The sequence below is a fragment of the Hyperoodon ampullatus genome (assembly GCF_949752795.1).
Source record: "Hyperoodon ampullatus genome assembly, chromosome: 10".
In the NCBI taxonomy this organism is placed as follows: domain Eukaryota; kingdom Metazoa; phylum Chordata; class Mammalia; order Artiodactyla; family Ziphiidae; genus Hyperoodon; species Hyperoodon ampullatus.
Window position 1 is genome coordinate 95,428,218 of NC_136923.1, and position 27,357 is coordinate 95,455,574.

The window sequence follows — 27,357 nt, forward strand, 5'->3', positions numbered from 1 at the left end:
GAAGTGATTCTTCAATTATATTTTCTGGTATTCTATTTACTAATGTTAAAAATTAACCTTGGAGGAAATTTTTTGATAATTGAAAGAAACGTCTTTTGTTATATTAAAGTGTGTGTGTGTGTGTGTGTGTGTGTGTGTCTGTGTCTGTGTATCTGTGTGTGTGTGTGCTTAAACCAAATCAAAGCAAAATTCCTTTGGTCTATTAGCAAAGGAAATATGCATGGAAAATGTGTCTTGGTATGTTTGTTTGCATTTTCTGGTAGGAGTCCTCTCTGTTTAAGATATATTTTAGCATTCTGTGTGGTGGATTTATTTTCCTTAATGTGGTAAGCAGTGTTTTATATAGAAATTATGTACTGTAATTGTTGAGAATTTAAATGTACTTTTGGGAATTTTATCTTTGTACTATCTGTTGTACTATTCTTGCTTAGCTTGTTATAATCTTAGTGAATAGCTCTAGTATAGAGGAACCTTACTTTTCACTGTAAATATACTGGAACTTTCTCTTTAGGCTGGGATAAACATTCATATGGTTATCATGGTGATGATGGACATTCATTTTGTTCTTCTGGAACGGGACAACCTTATGGACCAACTTTTACGACTGGTGATGTCATTGGCTGTTGTGTTAACCTTATCAACAATACCTGCTTCTACACCAAGAATGGACATAGTTTAGGTACTAAGATAATGAATTGCATGTTAAATAACCAGATGTTATGATTATTGTACTTACATCATGGTAGTAATATTTTTGTGTAATTCTCCTTTATGAGTAGATGCCTCTGGAAATTATTTCTTTGTTCCTTCTAGGTGGAAGCTGAGGAAATGGTGACAATTTAAATCTGAAGTATAATGGACACATATTCAACTAAAACCCCTAATTTTTTACAGTGAAGGCCACATTGTATCACATATATAGGACTAACTAGAAATAACCTCGTACTCAGATATTTATTCTAGTAGTAGAAATGCTAAGTGTTTTCTGCTTTGCTTTGAGTAAGGCCTGTCACAGTATGATCCAGTTCTCTAGGTAACAGGTGCTTAGAAAAAAGAGCTGTCAGTTTTTAGTATAGTATGGGGGTAATGACAAAGCGAGAAGAAGCTTGATGCCCCCAACCAAATGAAGGGCGTTGACATACTGAAAAATCAGGCCTGCTAACAAAGGTTGATAAAGGATGGTGACTACAAGTTAGTTCTGCAAAAGGGAGCAGAATTAAAGTGAGCAAATAACAGCAAAACTATTAAAAGACAGGTGGCAAATAAATAGATTAATGAAAACATGAGGAAATCTATCCATTGTAAAGCTAATAGGAAATCAGGGGTTTTAGTTGAATATGCATAATACTTCAGATTTTAAATTGTGTATAATTGTTACGCTCCCTTTTCTTACAAGTTGTTCGTTTTTGTTTTGTATTAAAGAAAGTATAAAGGATAGCAAAACTGATGCTTTAAAAGTAAAAAAGTTTCACATTATTTTACTGTTTGAAACATCCTTGATTCATGGCAAATTATTTCTGATGAGGTAAAGTGAAAAAAGGCAAAAACTAAGTAACTCCAGAAGGCAGAAAATTCCGTTTGCTTATTAATAGTATTTAAAAATTAAGCTGCAGATGGTATGCTTAGACATATAGTAAATGTTCTTTAATATAATACAAAAACTATTCTGTAATTTCATAGTAGAAAATTCTAAATTTTGGGCTACATTGGTAATAGTCTTTTTTTTTTTAGTGTCTCAGCATACTCCTTATATAAAGTTACTGTCTTCTTCATATTTACATTCGGCTTAAAACTTTTCCTTCTGATTATTAATATTGATTCTGAAGTCCTGTGCTGTCTAACTTAAAGACTGTCACAAGTCCACAAAGATTCTTACATTCTTTTCGGTACAAGAATGTTGATAAAGGTCGCCATGCAGATTATATGTATTTGTGATTTGATTGCTGTGGCAAACTGGTTTCCAGCAGGATACAGGCATTTTAGTGTATTTGTTGTTAGTGCTCAGCTCTGACTTACCAAAGCAGTTCACTGGCATAGTCTTCGTTGGCTTGGCTGCTTAAGATATTTGCGATCTTAAAGTAAACCAGGAGAAATCTGCTTTTAGGTATGACCTTTGGTTCAAAAATGCAAAAGACGACATTTTTATTTATTAATTTATTTTTTTGTGGTACGTGGGCCTCTCACTGTTGTGGCCTCTCCCATTGCGGAGCACAGGCTCTGGACGCGCAGGCCCATCGGCCATGGCTCACGGGCCCAGCCACTCCGCAGCATGTGGGATCTTCCCGGACCGGGGCACGAACCCGTGTCCCCTGCATCGGCAGGCGGACTCTCAACCACTGCGCCACCAGGGAAGCCCAAGACGACATCTTTAAAACCAAAATTAATCTTTTTACAGTTTTCAAACTTTATTCCAGAGAAGAAATTTTATTTTAGGAGTTGAGAAGACCATAGGTGATGTGATATTATTTTTTTCTATTAGATTTTCACAAGTATTTACACTGAAATTTTCTTCTGAGTAAGGAAGCTGTTTTTAAAATGTGAGATGCTGTTTAAGAAAAGGGTACCTAATGATAGGATCACATTCTAGAATTAAGTCACTTTGAAACATTTGGCATTATTCATTCATAAATTTAGTAAATATTTATTAAGCACATACAGAGGCAGTATAACAGTGGTCAATATGGGTTCTTTAGTTGCCTGGGTTTATCTCCTGGCTTGGCTGTGTGACCTTATGCAAGTTACTTAACATTTCTGTGCCTCAGATCATAAAATCAGATCACTATCAGATCACTACCTACCTTATTATTAGAGCAAACCAAAGTGATGCATGTGAAGTTCTCAAGTGATTGTCCGACACATAGTGAGTATTCACTAAAGGTTATTTATTATTGTTGGCCAGGTGCTGGGGGTGCAGTGGTAAAACATTGGTGAGCAGAAAGTGTTCCACTGGAACAGAGGCCAGCAAGCTGTGGTGGCCCATGGGCCAAATCGGTCTCCTGTCTGTTTCCTAAGTAAAGTTTCATTGGAACACAGCTACACCCATTCACTTATGTACTGTATATGGCTGCTTTCCTGCTACTGTAGCAGAATTGAGTAGTTGAAACAGAGACCACATGGCCTAGAGAGCAGAAAATATTTACTTGCTGGCCCTTTATAGAGTAGTGTGCTTATCTCTGGTCCAGATTCTAGCATCTAGAAGATAAGAAATTATTCAGTTATGCTTCCCTTGTATTTCCCAAAGTGGATAATTTCTGCCCCAAGGCTGATACATCTTTAGTTTCTGTCTCATGAAGGTTTTCAAAATATATATTTACTTACCATATAAAGAGAAATGGAAAGGTTTTTGAGAAAATAATTAAAGGAGAAACATTTCAGTATGCAAGTTAATTTATTTGAAATTTAAAAATTTTGTTTTATTGATTATCATTCATCAACTGAAGATAACTTTTCAAAAAGCCTCTTGATAATCAGATTAGGAAATAGGGGAAAAATTATTTTCTGTGTAAAATTTAAATAATTACACAGCTTGTTAAAGTGCCATCTTTGTGGTCTGAATATGTGTAGGTTGTGGATGCTGTATTTGGCAATGTTCAAAAGTATTAATCTATAGAATTAAGTTGGGTTTTTCATTAGAGGTGTTGGTAAAGTAAGGATTTCAGTAATTACTGACCGAAGGGAATTTTTGCTAAAACAATATGAATTTAGACAATCTTTATCAATAGACATTTTTGAGGAAGATAATTGATTAGACTGCTGTTTTATGAAAAATGGTAGAAATATGTATGGTCATATTTATTCTTGCTGCTTTCCGTGTTCTTTTTAGTTTTCCGAAATTTTTAGAATAAATTCTCATATTCGTTTGGCCCACAGTCAGTTTGCTTTCTATTTATTAATGAAGCTGAAGGTAATCGAATGTTTTACGGAGGGTGGGGGGATCTCCAGCTTCACTTTTCCTTTTGACAAGCTAGCATGAGTTCACTGGTTTTTAAAAGTCATAAAAACAGTACTTTAATTACAAAGCACTGTTTTTACCATTTATTTAAAAACATGTACAATAGAGATTTATAGTCACTTTGCCTTTTAACTTTATTACTTTAATAAATAGAGTCAGATAGTTGTGTTTTCTGGTGATACAGCACAATTATAGAGCCATAGACTCTCAAGTGGGAAGAGAGAGACCTTAAAGATAATATAACAGGAGGGCCCTCCTTTTTTAGAAGGCGATCGGCACCGCAGCGGCAGTGGTGCTGGCGTGGCTGTATTTTGTGTCAATGTGTGTTTATACTGGAAGAGCTTTGCTTAACTGGCTCACCAACACCGCCCCTCCCGTTCTTCTAGAGCTCAGTCTTTGTAAACGTATGAATGAGGTCCTACAGAAATATTTGGTTTGCTTATTACCTTATTTTCAGCTAAGTAATATATTTGAATATTTGGAGGGAGGTTACACCATCACTTTGGGGTGTCAGTAGATGTATTCCAGTGATATTGCCATTGTTCAAGTGTATTTGGTACATGACTGTTGAAATTACTGTCAGTGGACATTTAAGAGAAATTCTGAACTGTATAAATCTTTGTCCTTTGAAGGAGGAATTAAAATTTTCTGTCCAGAGTAGTCAAAGCTCTGAGAATGTACTTTTATAAGATTTTTTAAAAAGGAAACAAAAGTACTATATTTTCTATTCACCCACCCCCCATTTTTAACAGAAAATCTTTCCTTTCCCCTCAACGTTATTTAAAAGATAAATATAGGTAAGGAAGATTAAATAGTAAGGTTGGATAAAGCAGCTTAGGTGTTAGTGAGAAAAAAATTAGTCTTATTATTTTATATTTAGCTTTTTAATTTTTTTCTTCCTTTGCTATTTTTTCCCTGCTTTTTAGTTAGAAATTCAGCTTGTCACCATACTCTGCCTTTGAAAAACAGCTTCTAATGCCACTTTTTTTTTTCCTTTTTAGGTATTGCTTTCACTGACTTACCGGTAAGACATAATTTCTTGTAAAAGTAGTTTTGTATTTTTAATTAAAAGTATATAAGGACTAGTACTAATCACGTTTAAAATGCAGTCTTATTGGTAATTAAGTTTATATGCCATGCCATGCATAGGCTAGAGCTCCTTTCTCAAGCTACCATTGGTCTGGACCATCAGAAATTAACCTCCAAGTTGCACTGGACACCATTGCCCAAGGGAACTTAGCTGTAGCTAAAAACGAAATGGGAAATGATTATTTAAAATACACTTTTTAGTATCACTGTGGATTCATTCGAAATATGTCTCTTTGGTATTGTTGGACTTTGTGGTAAGTGGCTGTACAACAATTCTAGTCATTTACTAATTCAGTGTATATTGAGTGCCACTGTGCTGCAGGTTCTGTGCCTGGGATACATTATTCAACAAAACAGATAAAGGGCTCTGTCCTCTTGGAGTATTCAAGCTGAGGAACTTAGAGAATAAATAATGCGTTAAAAATATTTTCAAAGGATTTAAATACTTTTTAAAGAAAGAGAAACAGTAGAGCTTGGGAGTACCAAAGACAGAACACACGTGATATAATTTGCTCACCTTTGCTCAAGGTAATTCTTGAGCAGAGACTTTTGAGGAAGTGAGGGAGTTAACTAAATGGATACAGAGAACAAGAATGTTCCAGGAAGAGGGAATAGTTAGTTAGGGGAATGGTACTAAGGCAGTAGCATATCTGGCGTGTTTGAAGAATAGCATGAAGGGAGGTAGAGAGACATGAAAGCAGTAGGAGGTGAGTCAGATATGATGACAGGGAGGATGAGGAGATCATCTAGACCTTGAGGGACATTGTAAGGACTTGGGCATTTACTCTGGATGAAATACAAAGACACTGCAGAGTGTTAGTTATTATGATGTACTGGGATGAAAAATAGACTGCAGGGGGAGTAAGGGTAGAAGCAAGCCGACATGTGAAGGGCTATTGCAGAAGTTCAGGCAGGAGATGATGGTGACTCAGCATCACTAGAGATATAAGAAGTAGTTTGATTCTACATACCTTATTCCCCAAATCTAAGGCTCTATCAATTGTAATATGCATCATATGTAGCCCTAAGGGCAGCGGGGGTGGTGGAAACGAACAAACTAATAAACTACGATGAAGTGCTTTCTTATCATTTAGAATTTATATTTTATATTCACTGAATGATCTCTTCAGGTATTTAAATTTTTAATCAGTATCACATTACATACCTAAAAATGTTACAGTAAACAATATAAATTGATTAAGGTTTTCCCCAAACTTCTTCATGTTCAGAGTCCAACCTTTTAAAACACTTGTTCAGAGTTAATGTCTGTGCTTTTCTACGTGATATTGTCTTCTCTGCCATTAAGAACATTTCTTAAGAGTCCTCCATTATGTCTCTGGCACTTTCTTCCAAGCTCCTGACTGCATTGTGCAGGGTTTCATATGCTCACTTTCTTCATATGACCAGAAGGTATTAACTAAAGGTTTTCTGACACAACAAGGACTCTGACATTCCTTTCTCAGTTGGTCCATAGTGGCTTGTTGACTAAAATGTCTTAGGAATTGCATTTATCCAGCTGTTTGACCAGGAAAAACAATCAAGACTCAAGAGTTTTTGGTGAGCTCATCCTTCAGCAAATTCACACCTATGTAGGTGGTGACCAGTGCTGCCTCATGACAGCTGCCCGAACAGACGTAAGGTGCCCGTGATTATAAGATACACTCCAGCTCTAGAAATGTTTTGAGAGAGATGACAGGAGACTCAAAGGCAGAGAATAGACACCCTATCTATAGGTTATTAATCTTTCTGAAGAAAAATCCTAGAAAAACCAGAAGAAATCCAAGTTATAATAGAAAACAAGCCAGGGAAAATTTGGAGTCTTACAGATCAGAATTGCTCATCAAGAGGTGTTATTTGATAAGCAGTAATGGAAGAAGTGTTTATCTTTTTGAAAAAATATATAGTGTTAGGATTTTGTCTGTATACTACAGTAGGTTCCAAATGGATTAAAGAGTTAAATGATTGATAAATAAGATTTTTTAGAAATCTGAGAGCCAAGAGAATTTTCTGATGGATTGGATGTGAAAATGTAAGAAAGAGGATTTGACTTCAAGATTTTTGGCCTGAAGAATTGAAATAACGGAGATGCCACTTACTGATATGGAGAAGGCTGTATTTTAGGTGGAGCACTTTTTTGAGGGGGGGAATCTGGAGTTCATTTTGGATAAGTTAAGTGGACTGGTCAAGCATGCAGTTGGCTGTACAAGCCTGGAATTCAAGAGAGTGATCTGGGCTGGAGATGAAAATTTGGGAGTCACTGGCATTTCACTGTTTAAATTTCAAGTCATGAGACTGTTGGAAGTCAACAAGGGAGTATGTGCAGGCAGAGAAATGGAGCAAGGGCTGAGTTCTGGGGCGTGCCGTACTGGGGAGAAGAGAAGGAACCCGCAACAGGAAAGTGAGGAGCAGCGATCAGAGAGGTAGGAGGAAGACTAAGAGCTGGGTGTCCTCACAGCCGACTGAAGAAAATATATCCAGAAGGAAGGGGAAATTAACTGTGCCACATGCCACTGCAACATACCACATAAGACATGGCTGTCGATCAGTGGGTTTAGCAGAGTGGAGGTCACTGGTGACCTTGTCGAGAGAGTTTCAGCAGAGTGACGGAGAAATCCTGACTGGGACGGGTTTAAGAGAGAATCGGAAGAGAGAAGCTATTATAGAGTATGGACAGCTTTGGAGGATTTTGACCACAGTGAGGAGTAAAGAAGTGGGATGTGGTAGCTGGTGGTAGAATGGGGAACAGTAGGAGGTTTTTTGTTAGATTCAGCAGGGTGTTTGCTGATGAAAACGATTCAGTAGCAAGAAACACAGTTGATGTTGTATACAGAGAGGAAAAGTAGCAATGATCATACCCTCGACTGGGTGTCGAGGGAAGTGGTCCAGTGTGTTCAGTGGAAAGGGGAGGCTTTAGAGAAGAGCGGCTGGGGTGGGGGTGGGGTGGGGTGTAGGTGCGGGCGCAGGTAGGCAGGTTCACGTGGCTCAGTATTGTTGCAGGGGTTTTGCTAAGGCTCCGTTTCGGTTGGAGTTGGTTAAAGCAGGGGTCCCCAAACCCTGGGCTGCGGACTGGTGGCGGGCCGTGGCCTGTTGGGAACCGGGCCGCACAGCAGGAGGTGAGCGGCAGGCGGTCGATGAAGCTTCCATCTGCTGCTCCCCGTCGCTCCCCACCGCTCCCCCTCACTCCGCACCGCTCCCGGTCGCTCCGCATCTCTCCCCACTGTTCCCCGTTGCTCCCCATCTCTCCCCACCGCTCCCCCTCACTCCCCACTGCTCCCCGTTGCTCCCCATCTCTCCCCACCACTCCCCACCTCTCCCCCTCACTCCCTGTCGCTCCCCACCGCTCCCTGTCACTCGCCGTCACTCCCCACCACTCCCTGTCGCTTCCCTTTTTTTTAATGATTGTGAGATCTGGGACTTCCACATGTCGCTCCCCACCTCTCCCCATCGCTTGCATTACCGCCTGATTCCCCCCCACTCAGTCTGTGAAAAAATTGTCTTCCACAAAACCAGTCCCTGGTGCCAGAAAGGTTGGGGACCGCTGCCTTAAAGGGCCTACGTAGCTGGTTTGCTTTTCCTTTCTTCCCCCTCTTCTTGTGGCACTGAGCAAGTAAAACCAACTTGTCAGCAGATTTTGTTCCTCACTGATAGCTAGTGGGGATCATTTGAAAAAGGCTTAGCTAGTTGTAGACATGTTGACTATTTTTTGTGTGTGTGTGTGGTACGCGGGCCTCTCACTATTGTGGCCTCTCCCGTTGCGGAGCACAGGCTCCGGAAGCGCAGGCTCAGCGACCACGGCTCACCGGCCCAGCCGCTCGGCGGCATGTGGGATCTTCCCAGACCGGGGCACGAACCCGTGTCCCCTGCATCGGCAGGCGGACTCTCAACCACTGCGCCACCAGGGAAGCCCGACATGTTGACTATTTTTGTGTTGCCTTCTGATTATTTTTTGTCCTGCTTTAGAATCACCAGTTCTATTTTTTGCCTCGTCTGTGATTAACCAAGGGTGATACTCAGCTCTGTAGCAGTGGGTAAAGTGGTGGTTATGGTGGTAGTTGTAAGTTTTCTTTTAACATACAGTGGCTCTGAGAGCTCTTTTTTTTTTTTTTTTTAATGACTGTGAGATCTGGGACTTCCACATGTAACATATCATTCTTCTACTTAAAAAGGAAAGAAGTTAGTCTTTCTCTTAAAGGCACCACCAAACAAGTGTTTCTATGTTGTGTACCTGTGATCCTTTTCTAGCCAGTTGTAGCATTCAATCCCAATGGAGAGTATGTTCACAGAAAAAAAGTGTACCTATTATGGAAAATAGGGTGCTTTACATCTCGGAAAACCTTAGATGTTTTTCAAAATGATCTTTCTTCCCCAGCCCACCTCACCAGTTTGAGAAATGTCCATGTATAAGCTGACTAATTCAGTTGGGATTAGATAAATTCTTTTGTTATAGAAGCTATTCACGTTTAAAATGATGCTGCTTTCCAGTTCCTGGGCCTGATTTGAAATCTACCTTTTATAGAAAGCATTATATGCTTCAATTTTCTTTAGAAAAAAATCTTTTATATATGAAAGAACAAAACTATGATATTGAGGATATGATTTTATTGTGTATACTTAGCTTTTGAATAGCATTTTTAGTAGCTGTCTTCATCTCTCATGGGTTAATAGAAATGAGACCTATGTATTTTTCTATTCTCTTCATAGAGACTTAAATTATTCTCACTTCTAATTCTACATAGGCAGGAGTGCTTTTTTTTTTAATTTAAAATCAGTTTCCCTGAAAACATTGTTTTACATATATCCATAATCTAGATAGATGCTACAGCATGGATACACCTTGAAAACATTATGCGAAGTGAAAGAAGCCAGACAGAAAAGACCACCTATTGTATAATTATGTTGATATGAAATATCCAGAATAGGCAAATCTTTGAAGTCAGAAAGTAGATTAGTGGTTGTCAGCGGCTAGGAACTGGGAGGTTACAGAGAGTGACTGCTAATCGGTATGGAGGTTTTTCCGGAGTGACGCAAATGTTGTAAAATTAGATGGTGATGGCTGCACAACTCTGTGACTATACTAAGACCCATTGCATTGTTGTATTCTGCTTTTAGAAATCTATAATTTAGCAATTTAAAAGTCTATTATATTTTTTTAAATTTGTAGTTTAGTCCGTTAAGGGCTGTGTCCTTAATCTCTCCCTCAAGTTTTAAGGTTGAGTAAGTGGTATAAAAGGTACAGTTAGTTACTTTTCATTGAGCTTAAACTGACTTGGTCAGTTTTAGTTTTTTATCACTTTCTGATTACAGAAGGTAATATAGAGTGTTAAATAGTCAAATGGTAAATATTTATAAATACAGGAATGTATAAAAGAGAAGTTCCTTATAATCCCAGCTTCTGTAGATTCAATGATTGTGTTGAGTGTATACCCTTCTAGATCTGTTTTAAACTTACGTTAGCCAGTATCTCCATAATTAAATGTAGGATGGAAGAAGACGGGGTCATAGTTGAAGCACTGTTCTATAGCTTGCTTTCTTCATTTAGTAATGTATCTTGGGCCTCTTTCTGTGTCAGTATACACATTTTTAACTCTTCTTTTTGCTTGTTTTTATAATAACTTATTGTATGATGTACTACCACAATTTGAAGATGTACATTTTTGCATATATTAACATTTATGATATGGGGTGCATCTTAGAATCCATGGCCTGTCAGTTTAATGGGCAGTGTTTTTGCTTAGACATAAAATAATGGTAAATCTTATAGTTACTGGGGTCTGAGCTTCAATGATTGTGGTATATAATACCACCTGTGAATAGACATTCTTTTTTTTTTTTTTTTTTTTTTGCGATATGTGCGCCTCTCACTGTTGTGGCTTCTCCCATTGCGGAGCACAGGCTCCGGACGCGCAGGCTCAGCGGCCATGGCTCACGGGCCCAGCCGCTCCACGGCATATGGGATCTTCCCGGACCGGGGCACAAACCCATATCCCCTGCATCGGCAGGCGGACTCTCAACCACTGCGCCACCAGGGAAGCCCTAGACATTCTTTTTAATTTTTTATTTGCTATTACAGATCATGCTGTGGGACATATATCTTTGCACATGTTTGTTTTTCTGTGGGATTAATTTCTTACAAGTGAAATTGCCTTGTCAGTTTTAATAGATTTTGCTGAATTTCTTTTTTTAAAAGGTTCTATGGGTTCACATTGGTGCGTACAGTGGATGAGAGGGCTTATTTTCCCAACGTTCATCAGCACTGGGTATTCTCAGTCTTTAAAATCTTAATCTGCCGTGCAAAAATACCTGTTTATTTTAATTTGCATTTTAAAAAGTTCACTATGTCTCTTCATATTTTTATCATCTTATATTTCTTCAAATTGCCTATCTATTGCCAATTAAATTTTTTTGAACTAGTAATCTTTGTCCTCCTGTATTGTGAGAATATTTTTTGGAACATTGATGCTTATATGTGTGGCAGATTGTTTTCTATAAAGTCTAGTTTTCTTGACATAAGAGTCTTTGGCTTTATATATTTTTGTTTCAAAGTATGTCACAATTTTGTAATGGGGTTTCATGAAAAGAATACTGTGCTACGAGTAGAGAGCCATGAGTTTTTTCCTTTATGTGTGCCATTAACAAGCTGTGTGCTTTTGGAGACACCCCTTAAGCTCTTTAGGTCTCAGTTTTCTCATTGGTGAAATGAGAAGGTTGTAATAAGTATCTCACTTGTCTTCGGCTTAAAATTCTATTAACTTGCAGGTTTTGTTGATTGTTAAGAATCAGTACATTTGTTCAGTTCCTTTGTGTGCATTGCGTTACCATTTATTTCCCTAATCCGGTGTGAGTATATTTCTCAATATTTTGACACAGTACACCTTCTGTTTCTGATTTTGGTTGCTTGGTTGGTCAGCTGATTTTAAAAACACCCTCTTAGCTTTTTGCAGTGAAATCTGTCTAAGCACCTTATATGTACACACGAATTATACTCAATCTTTACCTAATTTTGTACTGAAAATACTTGTGATAACCATTAAAGCAAAGAGATAAGGCATAAATACAGAGACTGACGATGAAGTAGGGTTTGGAGTTACAGAAAGAAAAATTGAACTTAGATTTGGTGTTAAATAAACCTGTGTTCTAATCGCACCTCTGCCATAGTGTAGAGCAACTGTGAGCAAGTTAATTTACCCCTAATCCTCAGTTTCTGTATCTTTGTAATGCAAATAATAATAATAATGATTTAACAGGATAATTATAATGATTAAACCTGGCCGTTTAGTAGACATTCAGTAACTTATTCTCCCTTTAGATGTAACAACTAGGGATAGAGCCAAAAGAAGGACTCCTGTATTTTTTGTACAAAATTTTTGAAGCTATTAAACTTGATTGTTTTACCTCGAAATCTTGGAGTATATCTTGGAGTAAATGCATTTCTTCATGAATCTGAATATTTAAATCCATCCTTTCCTTTTCTTGAAATGTGCGCGTTTTATTTTTATGTAAAGAATCTCTATTCTTAATGACACTGTTTTGCTTATAATTAAGTTCTTATCACGATCCCTTAATAAAGGCATCCCAGATGTACAGATAAGTGAAATTATAAAATAGTACGTGCCCAGTTAGGATGTACGTTCATAGTAACTAGCTTTCACGTGCAGTTTCTAGAAATGCATCACTTATATCATACATAGAAGGATAAACCTGCGTTATACTTGAATCTCTACAACTATTATATGACATATTCTTAAGAGCAAGAATGGTGTCTTCATTTATTAGAAGTATAATGCCACATGGTCTCTGAATAAATAAGTAGCTTAGGTTGCTGCATAATTTTTTTGATGATTAGATCACAGGAAGTGATAGTTCTCATCCAGCATATAATGTATTTTAGATGATTTGCTTTAGTCTTCCTCTACTAGTTTTTGATTGAGATTTTAAAATATTCATGAAGTAAATTTGTAGTTCTGTAGCATTTGAAAGAATGAATATGTTTTTAACGTAAAAGGGATAGATGTTTAGCAAAATGTGTTTGTCTTACAGCCCAATTTATATCCTACTGTGGGGCTCCAGACACCAGGAGAAGTCGTCGATGCTAATTTTGGGCAACATCCTTTCGTGTTTGATATAGAAGATTACATGCGAGAGTGGAGAACCAAAATACAGGCACAGATAGACCGGTTTCCAGTTGGAGATCGAGAAGGAGAGTGGCAGACCATGATACAAAAGTAAGTGAAGAAATGTGAATTGACATATTCAAAAGTACATTTTTTATAAAACATCTCATCCTTTTGGTATGAAAGACTATTTATTGAAGCTTTTTAATCTCTTAATATATATTCTAATGATTTTAATGTATTAATAATGTTTGATTTGGTGACACACATACCAAATTGTATTTTAGTCTGATTTATTAATTTGCTGGAAGAAATAAAGTGACACTAGATCTCTTAGGTTAATTCATTTGCTATCCTTAGTAACAGGATTTAACGGTTTCCATAGGTTACATGATTCAACTATTAATAGTGCCAATGCAAAAGATAAATTCAGAAAGATAATTTAGATTGTATAATTCAGCATTGTGGTATTTAGACATGAACTTGGCTATGTTGTTCAGCAGTAATGTAAATATTTATGAAGAAAAAATTATTGCTCAGTAAGAATAAGCATCAAAATTATGGTGTAATTTACATACTGGAATACAGACTTGATGTGTACATTTCACGTTTCAGGATTTGGCTAAATTTTTCCAGTGAATGGGTTGCTGTGTAAGAATGATATCAGCTATTTTTGTTTACTAGGATCCCTTTTTTTTTTTTCTGACTAAAAGCCTCCAGCTTAAGGAATTTTTAAAACTCCATTTACTTATTGTGTATTCTATAATTAGCCATTTAAGAGGAGCTAAAGGGAATAAAGACCAACGGACAGTGAGTATGGAGTTAAGATGCCTCAGTGCGGGTTAGGTACTTAGGAGTCAGTAGTAACGGCGGAGGGTGGGCAGCAGCGGAGCGAACAGTGGGTGTCAGTCAAAGTGCTGCTTATCTCAGCTCATTTTTTACCCAAAATTTTCCACTTGTTTTTTTAGGCAGCTTTTTATGAAAAGGTAGAATTCCAATATGGAAGTCAGCAGGAAAATGTAACTCCTGTGACAGTCAACTTTTTAGACTATGCCTTTGCTTGAAAGGCTGGCCATGACACATGAATGTCAGTAGTACTGAATAGTAGCTCTTAGAACTTGAAATAGTGTAGACTTTAAAATAAATACCAGTAAGTTGAAATTGTCATTCTCCCTACTGTAATCTAACCTGAGAACATTAAAGATACCATCAGCTTGACACAGTTCATCTTAAATGTCTGTATAATTGCTTTGAACAGTCTTAAATTTACAAATCTAATAAAGCTATGCATGTTTTTTGGAGGAGATAATTTTGGACATGATGATGATTCTGAAAACAAGCTTTTTCCCTAGAGCTGTTATCAGAGCCTCAACACTAGTATTTTGTCTTGCACAGTTGAAAGAATAGTGAAACTGACTCAGAATCCCATAGTTGCCATGAGTTAGAGTTGGAGCTAGGATAGACTGCTCTCTGGGGGTCACATCTCTTAATGCTTTGAAAATGGTTACCACTGAGCATCATGGCAGGATAGTTGTAGAGGAGGCATTGTTTATCTTAATCCTATAGCCAGGGTTCAGTGAGGGCACCCTCCCCTACCCCATGCTTCACAAGATTGATACTCACCGTGACCTCCTGGGAAATCCATTTTAAGAGGTTCTCCCCTACCCTCTTAAATTAATTTGAATAATTAGATAAAATAAAATGAAAAAAATCTGGTTCTTAGAGATCCTCCCCTCTGCCACCTCAGTCCCCTTTTCCTGAACCACTGCTTTGCACCGTTTTCTCATGGACCCCTTAGTTGTGCTGGATGGAGACAGGTTTAAAAGCTGGATGTTTAGAGAGATATTGGGTATTCGATTTAATATCGTGTAGTCGGCGATAGTTTTTCTAACGTTTTGTGGTTAGATGTAAATGCCAACACCACTTGGTAGCTTTTTTTTTTTTTTTTTTTTTTTTTTTTGCGGTACGCGGGCCTCTCACTGTTGTGGCCTCTCCCTTTGCGGAGCGCAGGCCCAGCGGCCATGGCTCACGGACCCAGCTGCTCCGCGGCATGTGGGATCTTCCCGGACCGGGGCACGAACCCATGTTCCCTGCATTGGCAGGCGGACTCTCAACCACTGCGCCACCAGGGAAGCCCTTGGTAGCTTTTTTAAAAAAGAAACTTTCTCTTTGGCAGTGTCACATGTAAATCATTAATGTCCTGTGCACGACCATACTAACTGATTTAGATTAGAAGGCTGACTCCTCATTGATTAATATTATCACCCTCATAGATTTTGTTCTGGAAGATTCTCTCCCTGGGTTCACCTTAGTATTTTTTGTGTTCACACCTTGTGATCCCATCTTATGTAACTGATGGATAAAGAAAATGGTTCAACTACAGAACACAAAGAGTTAATCTGTTGTTTTTAAATTGTTTTATTTTACAGAATGCCAACACTTTACTAGGATAAGTCATATGATAAAGATAAAATAGAAATTATGGTTAGTACGATTGAATAAGGATGGGAAATAATAGGAAAGGACCTGGGGATAATGGAGTACCAAGAATCAAAGTCATTTAATGTCCTTGATTCTCTGGTAGTACTTATTTCTAGGGAGAGTAGTCTCACCTCAGCATTTGCAGTTATCTTTTTGGAAATACTACATGAATAAGACAAAATGATTTTTTTTAACTTATTTTAAAGTTGAGGTACTTAAAGCCTTAATTGTTCCAAGGGCATAGGTTGGTCTTATAATATCAGAGTAGACCTTGTTTATATAAATTGTAGTATGAAGCATGTATTCTCTTGACTAAAAGATGTGTGTTTCTTCTTTTTATTTTAAGAATGGTTTCATCTTATTTAGTCCACCATGGGTACTGTGCCACAGCAGAGGCCTTTGCCAGATCTACAGACCAGACCGTTCTAGAAGAATTAGCTTCCATTAAGAATAGACAAAGTAAGGACCCTGTGGTGCATGGCTAACACTTGTTTTCAGATTATAGGTTTGGTTACATTGATTTTTAGAAATTTTATTTTTTTAATTAAAATTTTTTCAAATATATTAACTTGAAATTATGCCTCTGAAATTTATTTTTATTGACATTTTTGTAGATTACATTAAAAAATTCACTTATTAGCATTCTGGATGTAGAAAGATACAGTTTTGGAGAAATTTTTGTAAAAATGTTTGCCATTTTTTCTTAAAATAAAATATGTTTTCTTGAGCTTTCAGGAAGTAAACATATACTAAACAGTGTTTTTTTAAATTGGTAAAGTAGTCCATGATTAGATGTTAGTGGAGATAACATGTAAAATAAATTTAAGTATCTTTGCATTTAAATTGCTGTCTAAATTTAAGATAGTATTGATCTTAAGTATTTATTGCTTAGGTCCTGGTGCTTGTGGCCAGAGCCGTGGAGTCTGTTCTGACCAGGGCAGGTCAGCATAACAGCTGGTCCACAGTAGCCATCCTAAGATTGGTGCTGTTAGGCCATCAGGGAGGGCATGGCTTGATGAAAGTATAGGGATAAAAACAAGACATTACGGGTGAGATCATGATGGATGAAAACAAATTTTTTATAGGTCAGACTGCTGTGATAGCACTGATGACACTGCGTTGTAGCTAATCGTATGCTTGCCTGTCTTTCTCACGGCGTTGCAAGCTCTGGCGAGCAGGAGGTGACCGCTTACTCTTCGCATCCCCATCATCTAACCCACAGGGACTGCTCACTGAGTAGCTATTGGATTCAGGTCTTACTCAAAGGCTAGCATTTGTTTAGTACTGGGTTCAAAAGGTTATAGTATTTGATAAGACACTTGGAATATTATTTCTTTAATGTTTCCTATTGTCTTTTTTAAAAAAAAACCCACTTTTATTGAGGTATGGTTGACATGTTAAAAACTGTACATACTTAGCATATACACCTCGCTGAGATTGGAGATAAGTATATATCCATGAAATCATCACCACAGTGTATGCCATAACGTACCCATCTTTTTCATTTTAGTGTTAAGTACATCAGTATTGCTTAACAGGTGTTTTTCCTATGCTACTTGTATGTGAGTTTGTGGGGTTTTTTAGTAGTTTATTAAAGTACTTGTTTTTCTAATTTTTTAATTTGTCTGAAAATTTTCGTTGAAGTAGAAACTGAGTTATAAAAAGAGGTGCAAAGTAATCATAATTTATTTAAACATTTTTTACTAAATTTTTTTGAGGGTCCACTAAGTTTCTGTTTCTATTCTTTTTTTAAAAAATTTATCTTTTGTTTTCTTTTTCTAAATAGGAATTCAGAAATTGGTGTTAGCAGGAAGAATGGGAGAAGCCATTGAAACAACACAACAGTTATACCCAAGTTTACTTGAAAGAAATCCCAATCTCCTTTTCACATTAAAGTGAGTTTAATAAAATGTTATATTAATTATACATGTGTGTATTATATAATCAAAATTATTTTCATACTTTAATAGTTTTAATTTTTGTTTTACCTTGTTTCAGATATTTGGATATAATTTTGTAATGTAGTCCCTGTAAGTGACAGGTTATAGAATGTGCTTCTGTGTCGAGGACTGTGGGCAGAAGGCAGCTGTTGCTTTGTGTTTGCGCTCTGTCATTCTGTCCCTGTGTCTGAGAATGTGAAAGTCTGACTTAGAAGATGGGTGTCTATTTTTCCTCCCGTAAAGTGCCTTATAGTAAGTTTGGGGCATTTTTAAAAACTGTGGTAAAAATATACATAAAATTTGCCATTTTTGCATGTACAGTTTTCTGGTATTCACATTGTTTCTGGTACATTCACATTGTTTTTCAACCATAACCAACCATCCCTTTCTAGAACTTTTTTCATTATCCGAGACTGAAACTTGGTACCCATTAAACACTGACTCCCCATTTCTCTCTCTCCCCCCAGCTCCTGGCAACCATCGTTCTACTTTCTGTCTCTCTAAATTTGAATTTGACTGCTCTAAATACCTCATATAAATGGAATCATAAAATATTTGTCCTTGGTAACTGCTTTGTCTCACTTAGCATAACGGGTGTACAAATATATGTTAGAGTCCCTGCTTTCAGTTCTTTTGCGTATACACTCAGAAGGGGAATTGTTGACCATGTGATAATTTTGTGTTTAATTTTTTGAAAATTAGTCCTCACAGTTCCATAGCCCTGCACTATTTTACATTCCCACCAACAGTGTACAAGAGTTACAGTTTCTCCACATCCTCACCAACACTTGTTATTTTCTGTTTCTTTTGTTTTTGTTTTTTTCATAAATAATAGCCATCTTAACTTGGCATTTTTTAATTGGTCGTATGAATCTTCGTTATTTTAAAATTCAGATGTTATTAAGTTTAAGATTTAAACTCTTCAAGCACCAGAAATTCTAAGCCCAGTGTCAAAATTGTCTTGCTTTAGAATCAGAGTTAAAATGTGGCCTGCTTTGGTTAAGAGGGATGAGGAAACTTGGGGACTTAGGCTCTTATTTTGTATGTAGGTAGGTATGTATATAAAAGTACATGTTTGTAAAGCAATTATACTCCAATAAAGATGTTTAAAAAAAAAGTACATGATGTTCTTATGTACTATTTGGTTTGCTTCCAAGTGCAAATATTATTTTGATTATTTTAGCTAAAAAAAATGAGGTCCATTTTGGTTTGTTTATTATAGCTACAGATAGATTTTCATTTTCTTAGTAAATCTTGACAATGTCTTCGGCATTATGCTCTCATTTTTCTGGAAAATTTTAAATTGATTCTAAGCAGTACAGTATATGGAACCATGTTTAGTATTTTTAGCGTACTATCTAAAGGCCACATTTACTGATAAATACAAGTTCTTAAAACATTTCCTTTCAGAAATCTGTTGCTATTAAATAAACAAACAGTAATTTGAAGATCATGTAAGTAAATTTTTCTTTTCTCTTTTTAGAGTGCGTCAGTTTATAGAAATGGTGAATGGTACAGATAGTGAAGTACGATGTTTGGGAGGCCGAAGTCCAAAATCTCAAGACAGTTACCCTGTGAGTCCTCGACCTTTTAGTAGTCCAAGTATGAGCCCCAGCCACGGAATGAGTGTCCACAGTTTAGCATCAGGCAAAGGAAGTGCTGCACATTTTTCTGGTGAGGTTCAGTCTTACGACATTATCTTAAAATTTTTACCCTTCTTCGTGGTTTTGCACCAAAATAAAATTTTTTTAAAAATCTAGACGTTTCTGCTAGGCATTTGGCACATTTGTATACTTGATCTCAAGATGTTCTGGAGGAAAGATTGTGGGTGGGTCAGATTCATGTGGTTTTAGTACCAGGAAGTGACTTAAAGATGAGCTGTTTCTAAGAACAGGCTATTAACAGATCTCCATAAACGAAGATCTCCACATTTGTACACTTGCTCTCAAGATGTTCTGGAGGAAAAATTGTGGGTGGGTCGGATTCACGTGTTTTTAGTACCAGGAAGTGACTTAAAGATGAGCTGTTTCTAAAAACAGGTTATTAACAGATCTCCATAAATGAAGGGCAACATTCAAGTTGTCTCTAGAAATTATATCGGAGATGTTTGGTAATGAGAAGGTAATTGTGTGTTTTAGGAAAGGATAACTGTAAAGGCGGTGACATGGCTGTGGTGTCTGAAGCCACCAATCACCATACCCAGCTGCCTAGCCGGGCTGCCTCCCGCTCACTCTTTCCCAGCCAAGCCGCCGGCAAGAGTCAGCTCTGCCTGTTCATTTCCTCCTATCCTTTTCTGGACTCGCCAAGGCCTTTGGTGTTCTCTTAATTAAAATTCTCTCCTTTCTTGGCTTTTATGACATCACTTCTGCAGGTTTATTTCTGATCCTTCTCAGTCTTTTTTCTTTGCTTGTCTCTTTAATTCTGTTTTTCCCAAGGTATTATCTTTCCTCTGTACGTTTAATGTTCTAAAGCAGAAGTCAAATACTGTTTCCTGTCCTTTCAAAGAGTAGAGCGACACCTTTGCTTTTTCTCACTCAGCATATACCTTTCTACGTTGCTGCCTCTCAGCCTGTTTACATGACCATCCTGCACAGTGTGCGTGATTCTCATGTTTGTGTCCTTAGTCACCACCCCTCTGACACCATGTGTCACGTCAGGCTTGGACAGATTCTTAGCCTCGGTGTATTCATATGTAAAATGGGTTTATGATAACTCTGGGCTTCATGGGCAGGGGCTGGGGGGTTGTGAGGATTAAATGAGACCCATAATAAAGCCTTCAGTAAATACAGGAGGAGATGACAGCTCACAATTAAGTATGCTTATGTTCTTTCAAAGAAGTTATCCATTAGTTTTCTATTTAAGTAGTCCATTGACTTTCCTGCATTATAAAAGTCTGAAATACATGAACAGAATATGGTACATCTGTTACAACCTTATGTGTTTGTTTCTATTTTTATAAAGTTTCTTTTTCTTTTTTCCCAGGTTTTGAAAGTTGTAGTAATGGTGTAATATCAAATAAAGCACATCAGTCATATTGCCATAGTAAACACCAGTCGTCCAGTTTGAATGTACCAGAACTGAACAGTATAAACATGTCAAGGTCACAGCAAGTTAATAACTTCACCAGGTAATGATATCCCTAGCTTTTGTGTTACTATAAGCAACCTTAATTATAGGTGTCATCATGTTTAATAATTTGGAGAAATTGAGTTAGATGGTCCATAGTGGGGGTCTGAGAGTTCCCAAGCTCCCAGAGGTTAAAAGGGTGGGGAGTAAGTTCCCCAAAGCTTTCTGTTCTCCTAGTGTTCATGGAGGCTTGTCCTTCGGTTCCTTCCCCTTCCTCTACGTCACTCTTCCCTCTAGTCGGGTGACAGGGACACATCCAGGGTTCTTCTGCATTTCATCTTCCTGCCACCACAGACCCGTCCAGGTGGTTATGTACATGCCACTTGTTATGTTTCCAAGTGAAGTCGCAATAGTATATTTAACCTCTGAAGTTAACATATGATACAGTTACAGCTATTTTTTTTCTCTGCGTGTGGGTTTTTTGGTGTGTGTGAAGTGTTTCCTGAGTTCCAAATAACTAACTTTACAAAAAATATTTGTTGATGAGAACCTATCTTTAAGTAGCTTGTATAACAGATGGTTAAGTCATTTAGTAAAAACATACAGTGCGAGGAGAGTATTGAGAACCTGCTGGATGTCAGACACTGCTAGGCATGGTCTCCACTCGAAGAGCTTTGAGAGAAGAGATGTCTCTCTCAGCATACTATGACATACTCAGTTTTACTATTCATGAAACCTGAAGGTTTCATTTGAATTGAATGCTAGTGTGTGACAGCAAGTTCTTACGGATTTTATCAATTTGATGTTGGTTTGGTCTTAGAACATGAATTGATGGGTCACACTGCGTTTTGGGGGAATGTTTATCAGTGCAAAATTCTCCCATTGAAGGAGAGAGAACCTAATGTTTACCATGACTCTTAATGGAAATATGACTCTGGAGAAAGAAGTATGTATAAAAATCTGTTTTCACAAATTTGGAGATTAATCAGAAGTTCCAGGTTATCTGTCACAAATGACAAAAATGTACTGAAGTAATGGTATTGTGTGGTACAGGTGATAATGAAGTCCACAAAAGTGGTATGAGAAGAACAGTAGGAAAACGGACTGTCTTGCTGAGGAGGTCAGGGTAGTCAGTAGAGATGACATAACTAGAAAATACAAGATTAGAATATTGTAGTGAAAACTTTGTATGGAAATTTAAAAGATGAAGCCTTTAGTACATCATTGTACTTTATAGTGTATTAGTACTTTATCAGTGTTAGAGGGTTCTACCATAGTTTGAGGGTAGGATTGCAGTTTCTTCGTGAGTTTTTCTCTTAAATACTATCCTCACGGCAGGAAGTTGCTAAAGAGACCTGTTATTACCCGAGCTGAGGGAAGCAAGCTTAACGGAAGGGGTTGACGACACAGCACCCTCTTTTGTGTGCAGTGTAGAAGAAAGTAAGCGTTTAAACCCCCGTAAACTGTTAAGCAGCAACAGTTATTTTCTGGTTGCTAATGGCTTTCCTTACCAACGGTATGGTGAATAGGCAAAGACGGTATTAGCTGTGAAAACCATTTTACAGATGTAGAGCCGAGTCCCAGAGACGTGAATGACTTTGTTTTTAAGGTCAGTAATTAGTGACTAGTACGTTGCAGAGCTGTGACTACTTCCGGGATGTCTGACTTCTGGGCCTGTGCCTTCTCCGTTATCCTCCATCAGAAATGCTCTTCTCCCTGCCCTCCTCTTCCCCTCCATCCTGACTTCTGTTCCAGCTGTAAAACTCAGCTTCAGACGTCACCTCTTCCAGGATGTTTTCCTTGATTTATATCCCCGCCAAATGTTGTGTCACTCCTTGGGATGAGCTTTCATCACAGTACTGAGTCTCTGTACTGTAATCACTTCATTAGCTTTTTCTAGGCTGTTGACTCCTGGAGGGCAGGGGCTGTTTCATTATATCCTTAGCACCTAACACAGAGCATGGCCCAGAGGCTCTTAAATGTGTGTTGAATGAAAGTATCCCTCTCAAATATTATATTGGATTATGAAAAATGCACTTTATATATTAATAAGATCACTAAAAGCTACGATCTTAAGGATTTCCCTTAAACATTATTTTCAAAGTTTGATTTTTCTTATCAATTCTCAAATTTCATCAAGATACTAAACAAGCTTTTCTCACTGACAAAAATGTCCCGGGGCCATTTCCCTCTTCTTCCTAGATCTCTATGTGCCTTTTTACCCTGATAGGTCTTACGGATAGAAGTATGTATGCACCCACGCGTGCCCACGCACCCAAGCTGTTAACCATTGGTTACCTTTGCTGGCATTATGCATAAGGTGCTTTTTGCTTATCTGCATTCGATGTTTTTTTTTTTTTTCCTACAAACATTGCCTTTTTAATGAGAAAAGATTTTTATTTAAATATTCTCTTAATTTTCATCAAGTGTTTCCTTCTGAGCTGTATAATCATAACCTAGATCTTCATAGGAGAAATTTGGATGGTTAGATATTGTTGTTTGGGGTGTGGAAGGATCTGAAGGGCAAATATTGACGAGTTCAGCATGGCCCCGTAGAACTGTCGGCACATGCTATTCGTTCAGTCAACGTGACGTAGGTGAGAATTGGCAATGCCCTAAGTATCTCCAGAACAGCATTTTAAAAATTAAGATTCAGCAATATTTTAGAATCTTCAGCCAATAAGAAAGCCTGTGAGAGAAAAATAGTGTTGGGCGCTGGGAAGGTATGAAGGGAAGAGACTGAGTAGTTTTTCAGGTTATTATTTGCCATTGAGAAAGAGTATATTTTTGAGTAGTGAGGACAAATGCCAAAACATCAAGGCTGTTAGTGAAAAAAATAGTCTAGAAGCGAGTCGAGTATGAGGGTGGGGAAAGAGGTGAAGAGAGGTGGGTTCCAGGAGTAGTTTGAGAGGGAGCGTTTCCCTTACACGCTGCAAGTGAATGCCGGGGTGAGGGTCAGGGGTGCTGGGGCAGGAGTTGATTCACAGAGAATGGAGAGCAGATCTGAGTTTGAAAAACAGTGGGAAATATGTGCTGAGAAATGATTTCTCCATGTTGATCGGAAGTCATAAAACCACTACATTTTAGTACATGTACTTTTTTTCCTCCCTTATCTCCAGGAGTACAGATTTGTTAAAGGTCAGCTACAGATTTGGCTTTGAATACATTCAAGATGTAACTAAATACCTTTTTTCCAGATCGCTATTGCCTTATGAAGTCAGTTTATAAGTAGGCTCTAGTTGAGTAGTAATTTATTTTAAACTAAGCTGCAAGTATGCTATTTCTAAAATTAGGTTTGTTTTTTCATTTTCAGTAATGATGTAGACATGGAAACAGATCACTACTCCAATGGAGTTGGAGAAACTTCATCCAATGGTTTCCTAAATGGTAGCTCTAAACATGACCACGAAATGGAAGATTGTGACACCGAAATGGGTCTGCAGTGATATTTCTTACATTTTTAATAAAAATGATGACTACAAGGTTATGTTTTTACTTGTACTGATTCACAGCTGATGAGCATAAATCAAATTTAAAGATTATGTGCCATTGGATTTTATAGTGATGCGTATTACTTCTCAAAATTTCTTGTGAGAGTGGGTTGCTAGAGAGAGTAGAGTTTAATTTTTTAGTATCTTCTTTGCTGAACCGTTTCTGCGCAACTGTAGTGCTTTCATTAATGTAGGCGTACTAACTTATTATTAGTGTTAAATATCCTTTAGGACAGCTAAGGTTGGAGATATGAAAAGTTTTTATACCTATTTCAGTAGAGCCAATAAAGGCCAAATGGGTAGAGATGATTTTATAAGTTCTAATCGAACTTTCTTAAATTCATTCAATGTGAATGTATGTGACTGTGCGCAGCTCAGCGCCTGGCAGGTAGTAGGCGCCACATTTGACACCCCCTGGGCTCCTGCCCACTCAGAACATGTGGCTGACACATACATTAGCATGCATAAGTTTACTTTGTTGACAACTTGTGTAGTAAATTGTACCGAAAAGTTAAACCATCAGCAAACTTTCCCATCAATTGGAGAGTTAAAATTATTGAAGCTTATAAATTCTTATTTGTCAGAACATTAGATTTCTTATTACTTTGAGATTAAAAGGTATTTATTCAAATTGTTAGAAACTACTTTATAAATGCAAACTTATATTACACAACCACCTTTTTGTTGAGGATTGTGTGTTCCAATGCATAATTCACTCTTTCAAGCAAGGAGTATGATTGAAAAGGCAGCCTAGCTTCACTCTATCAGATATCAGCAAGCAACCTCAACATCCCAAGAGTAATTTGAGCGTAGTGATTAAGAGCAGGAGTTCTAGAGCCGGATCACCTGGATTTGAATTCTGCAACTGCCACTTTCTAGCTGTGTAACCTTGGACAAATTACTTAGGAGCTCTTTGCCTCAGTTTATTCATCTGTAAAATGGGTATAATAATAACTGCCTCATAGCTGATCTGTAAAAAGCTAATAGCACAAAGTAAGTGCTTCGTAAACATTAACTATTATCATCATCATTAGTGATTTAGAATGTTGTTATTAGTGACTTATACTGTTTGTTATTGATCAGTGATTATTGTCAGTCAAGATATACACTAAAATTTTTTCCTAAAAGTAGTATTTTTCTAAAAGTTGTATGATTAACCCTTTTGATTAGTATGTGGTGTCTTCTGTGTTTTTATTGGAGTCATTTAGTCTTTCTTACCTTCTATCTCTGTTCTTTGTCAGTTAAAGTAGCCTGAGAAGCATTACTTTTTTCTTTCTTTCTTTTTTCATGTTGCTGTAGTTTTAGAAAATCGTGCTTATTAACCTTTCATAAAATTTTCCCTGAGACATATGTACATCCTAACACTGAAAGATTGTCACCTGACTTTCAACTGCAAGCTGGGTGTGGGATCCTAGACTCTTGAGGCCTAGATAAAGTATACCTTTTAGCTACAAAGTTCCATATTAAATTAAAAATCTGCATATTTAGGTAAAATATTAGGAAGTAATTACTAAATGAAACGTCCAAAATGTTATAAGCAGTTTATGTTCATTTCTCCATTGTACTCCAGATGTAAGGTAGTAAAATACCTGTTTGTTTTGCTCACAGAAGTTGATTCAAGCCAGTTAAGACGCCAGCTGTGTGGAGGAAGTCAAGCCGCCATAGAAAGAATGATCCACTTCGGAAGAGAGCTACAAGCAATGAGTGAGCAGCTGAGGAGAGAGTGTGGCAAGAACACAGCAAATAAAAAAATGTTGAAGGTAAATTTGTTTTCCCTTGAAAACTTATAAATGTGTCAAAGGAACTAAAATGTAGTTTTGTAAAACATTGAGCAACACTGGAATTCTTGTTGGGAAACTTGGACATGCACTCCTCCTGGGCTTCCTGCCCGGTTGAGAGTGAAAACACGTGGCAGGGTTCGGCAGCCCTGCCCTACTGGAAAGAGCGCTGGACTTCTGTACAACGTGCAGATTAAATCTCAGTTCTGCCACTTACCAGTGTCGTGTGCCCCTTGTCAACTTGCTTTCTTAGTTTTCTTGGCTATAAAATTGGCAGAGTTATTAGGAGAAATGTGAGTGTGCTGATAAAACTATAAATTTGAGATATTTTTACTTTAGTAGAGATTGTTCAGGGTTGCAGCAAATTGAATGTATAATGTGTGGCTTTTATTTTGAGATTGGTGAAGGGTTGGGTCATCCTTCACAGAAGAGATAAAACACGTCTTCAAGTCTCTTCTGGATTGATGCCTGCACTGGATATAGTGAGATGGAGAAAATGGAAACAGTTCATTAAGTTAGCCACAGTTCTGTGTAGCAGTTAAAGATGGAGTTTTGCCTACCTTAAGTCAGCATTGCAGTTATTGGTAGAGATGAGGTTTTTTTCATGTTCATAGACGTCCCACCAGCCCTGTACACCTGTGAAACATGAACCTAGCCATTGTAGTTTTTTGTTCTGTTTTGTTTGTCCTGCATGAGGTTGGGCTCAAAGTTGGTTTGTTACAAATATTTTTTCCTGAATGTTTTGAAATAAGCCCAAAAAACAAAGGGGAGATGCCGTAGTGGCCTTGACACTGATGCTTGGGTATATAGGAGAGGGCGAGACTCAAGACTCCTGCCATCCCTTCCTGACCTAAACTGAGAGGGCGCCAGCGAGCAACACGTAGTAGTGCTAAATATGGCATAAAATCAGTCCAAAAAAAAAAAAAAAAAAAACCCATCCCAGCTACATGCACTGTAGCCTCAGTAGAGCACCTGTCTAGTCTAGGATGGGTTAAGAAGCCACCTATATACACCTCCAAATAAAAAGGCATGCATAACTTGATCTTTCCAGACTGGGAATTTTCATCATTATACAACTTTTGAGAATCTTTTCTGATATCAACAGTGCTAAGAAGCTTCTCAGGCTTTATTATTATTTCACGTATCCAAAGCTATCCATTTGGGAAACTTCTTTGCTAGGTCCTGGGGTTGTTTTAGGGCAGTGGTTCTCAACCTTTTTGGTATCTGAACACTTTAAAAACTATTAAAGATTCCCAAAGGGCTCTTGTTTGTGTAAGTTACATTTATTGATTTTACTCTACTAGAAATTAATACTAAAATTATTAATTCATTTAAAAATAGTAAGTCATTGTTATTTTTCATAAGTGTTATCTTATCTTCCTAAAATAAACAAACAAAAATAATGAGGAGTGGCCCTGCTTTACATTTTTGTAAATCTCTTTAATGCTA

At 37.5% G+C, this 27,357-nt stretch overlaps 1 protein-coding gene across 1 annotated transcript in view; it reads left to right on the top strand.

Moving 5' to 3' along the window:
• The window catches only part of RANBP9 (RAN binding protein 9), a gene marked incomplete at both ends in the record, with an annotated part of 89,208 nt that overhangs the window by 53,892 nt on the left and 7,959 nt on the right, over positions 1-27,357 (top strand). Inside the window, 9 exons of the mRNA XM_079712843.1 lie at positions 512-679; positions 4,954-4,976; positions 13,079-13,263; positions 15,980-16,092; positions 17,420-17,528; positions 19,057-19,247; positions 20,556-20,700; positions 23,953-24,074; positions 25,739-25,890. Coding sequence (XP_079568969.1) covers positions 512-679; positions 4,954-4,976; positions 13,079-13,263; positions 15,980-16,092; positions 17,420-17,528; positions 19,057-19,247; positions 20,556-20,700; positions 23,953-24,074; positions 25,739-25,890 — 1,208 coding nt within the window. The remainder of the gene's footprint in view (positions 1-511; positions 680-4,953; positions 4,977-13,078; positions 13,264-15,979; positions 16,093-17,419; positions 17,529-19,056; positions 19,248-20,555; positions 20,701-23,952; positions 24,075-25,738; positions 25,891-27,357) is intronic.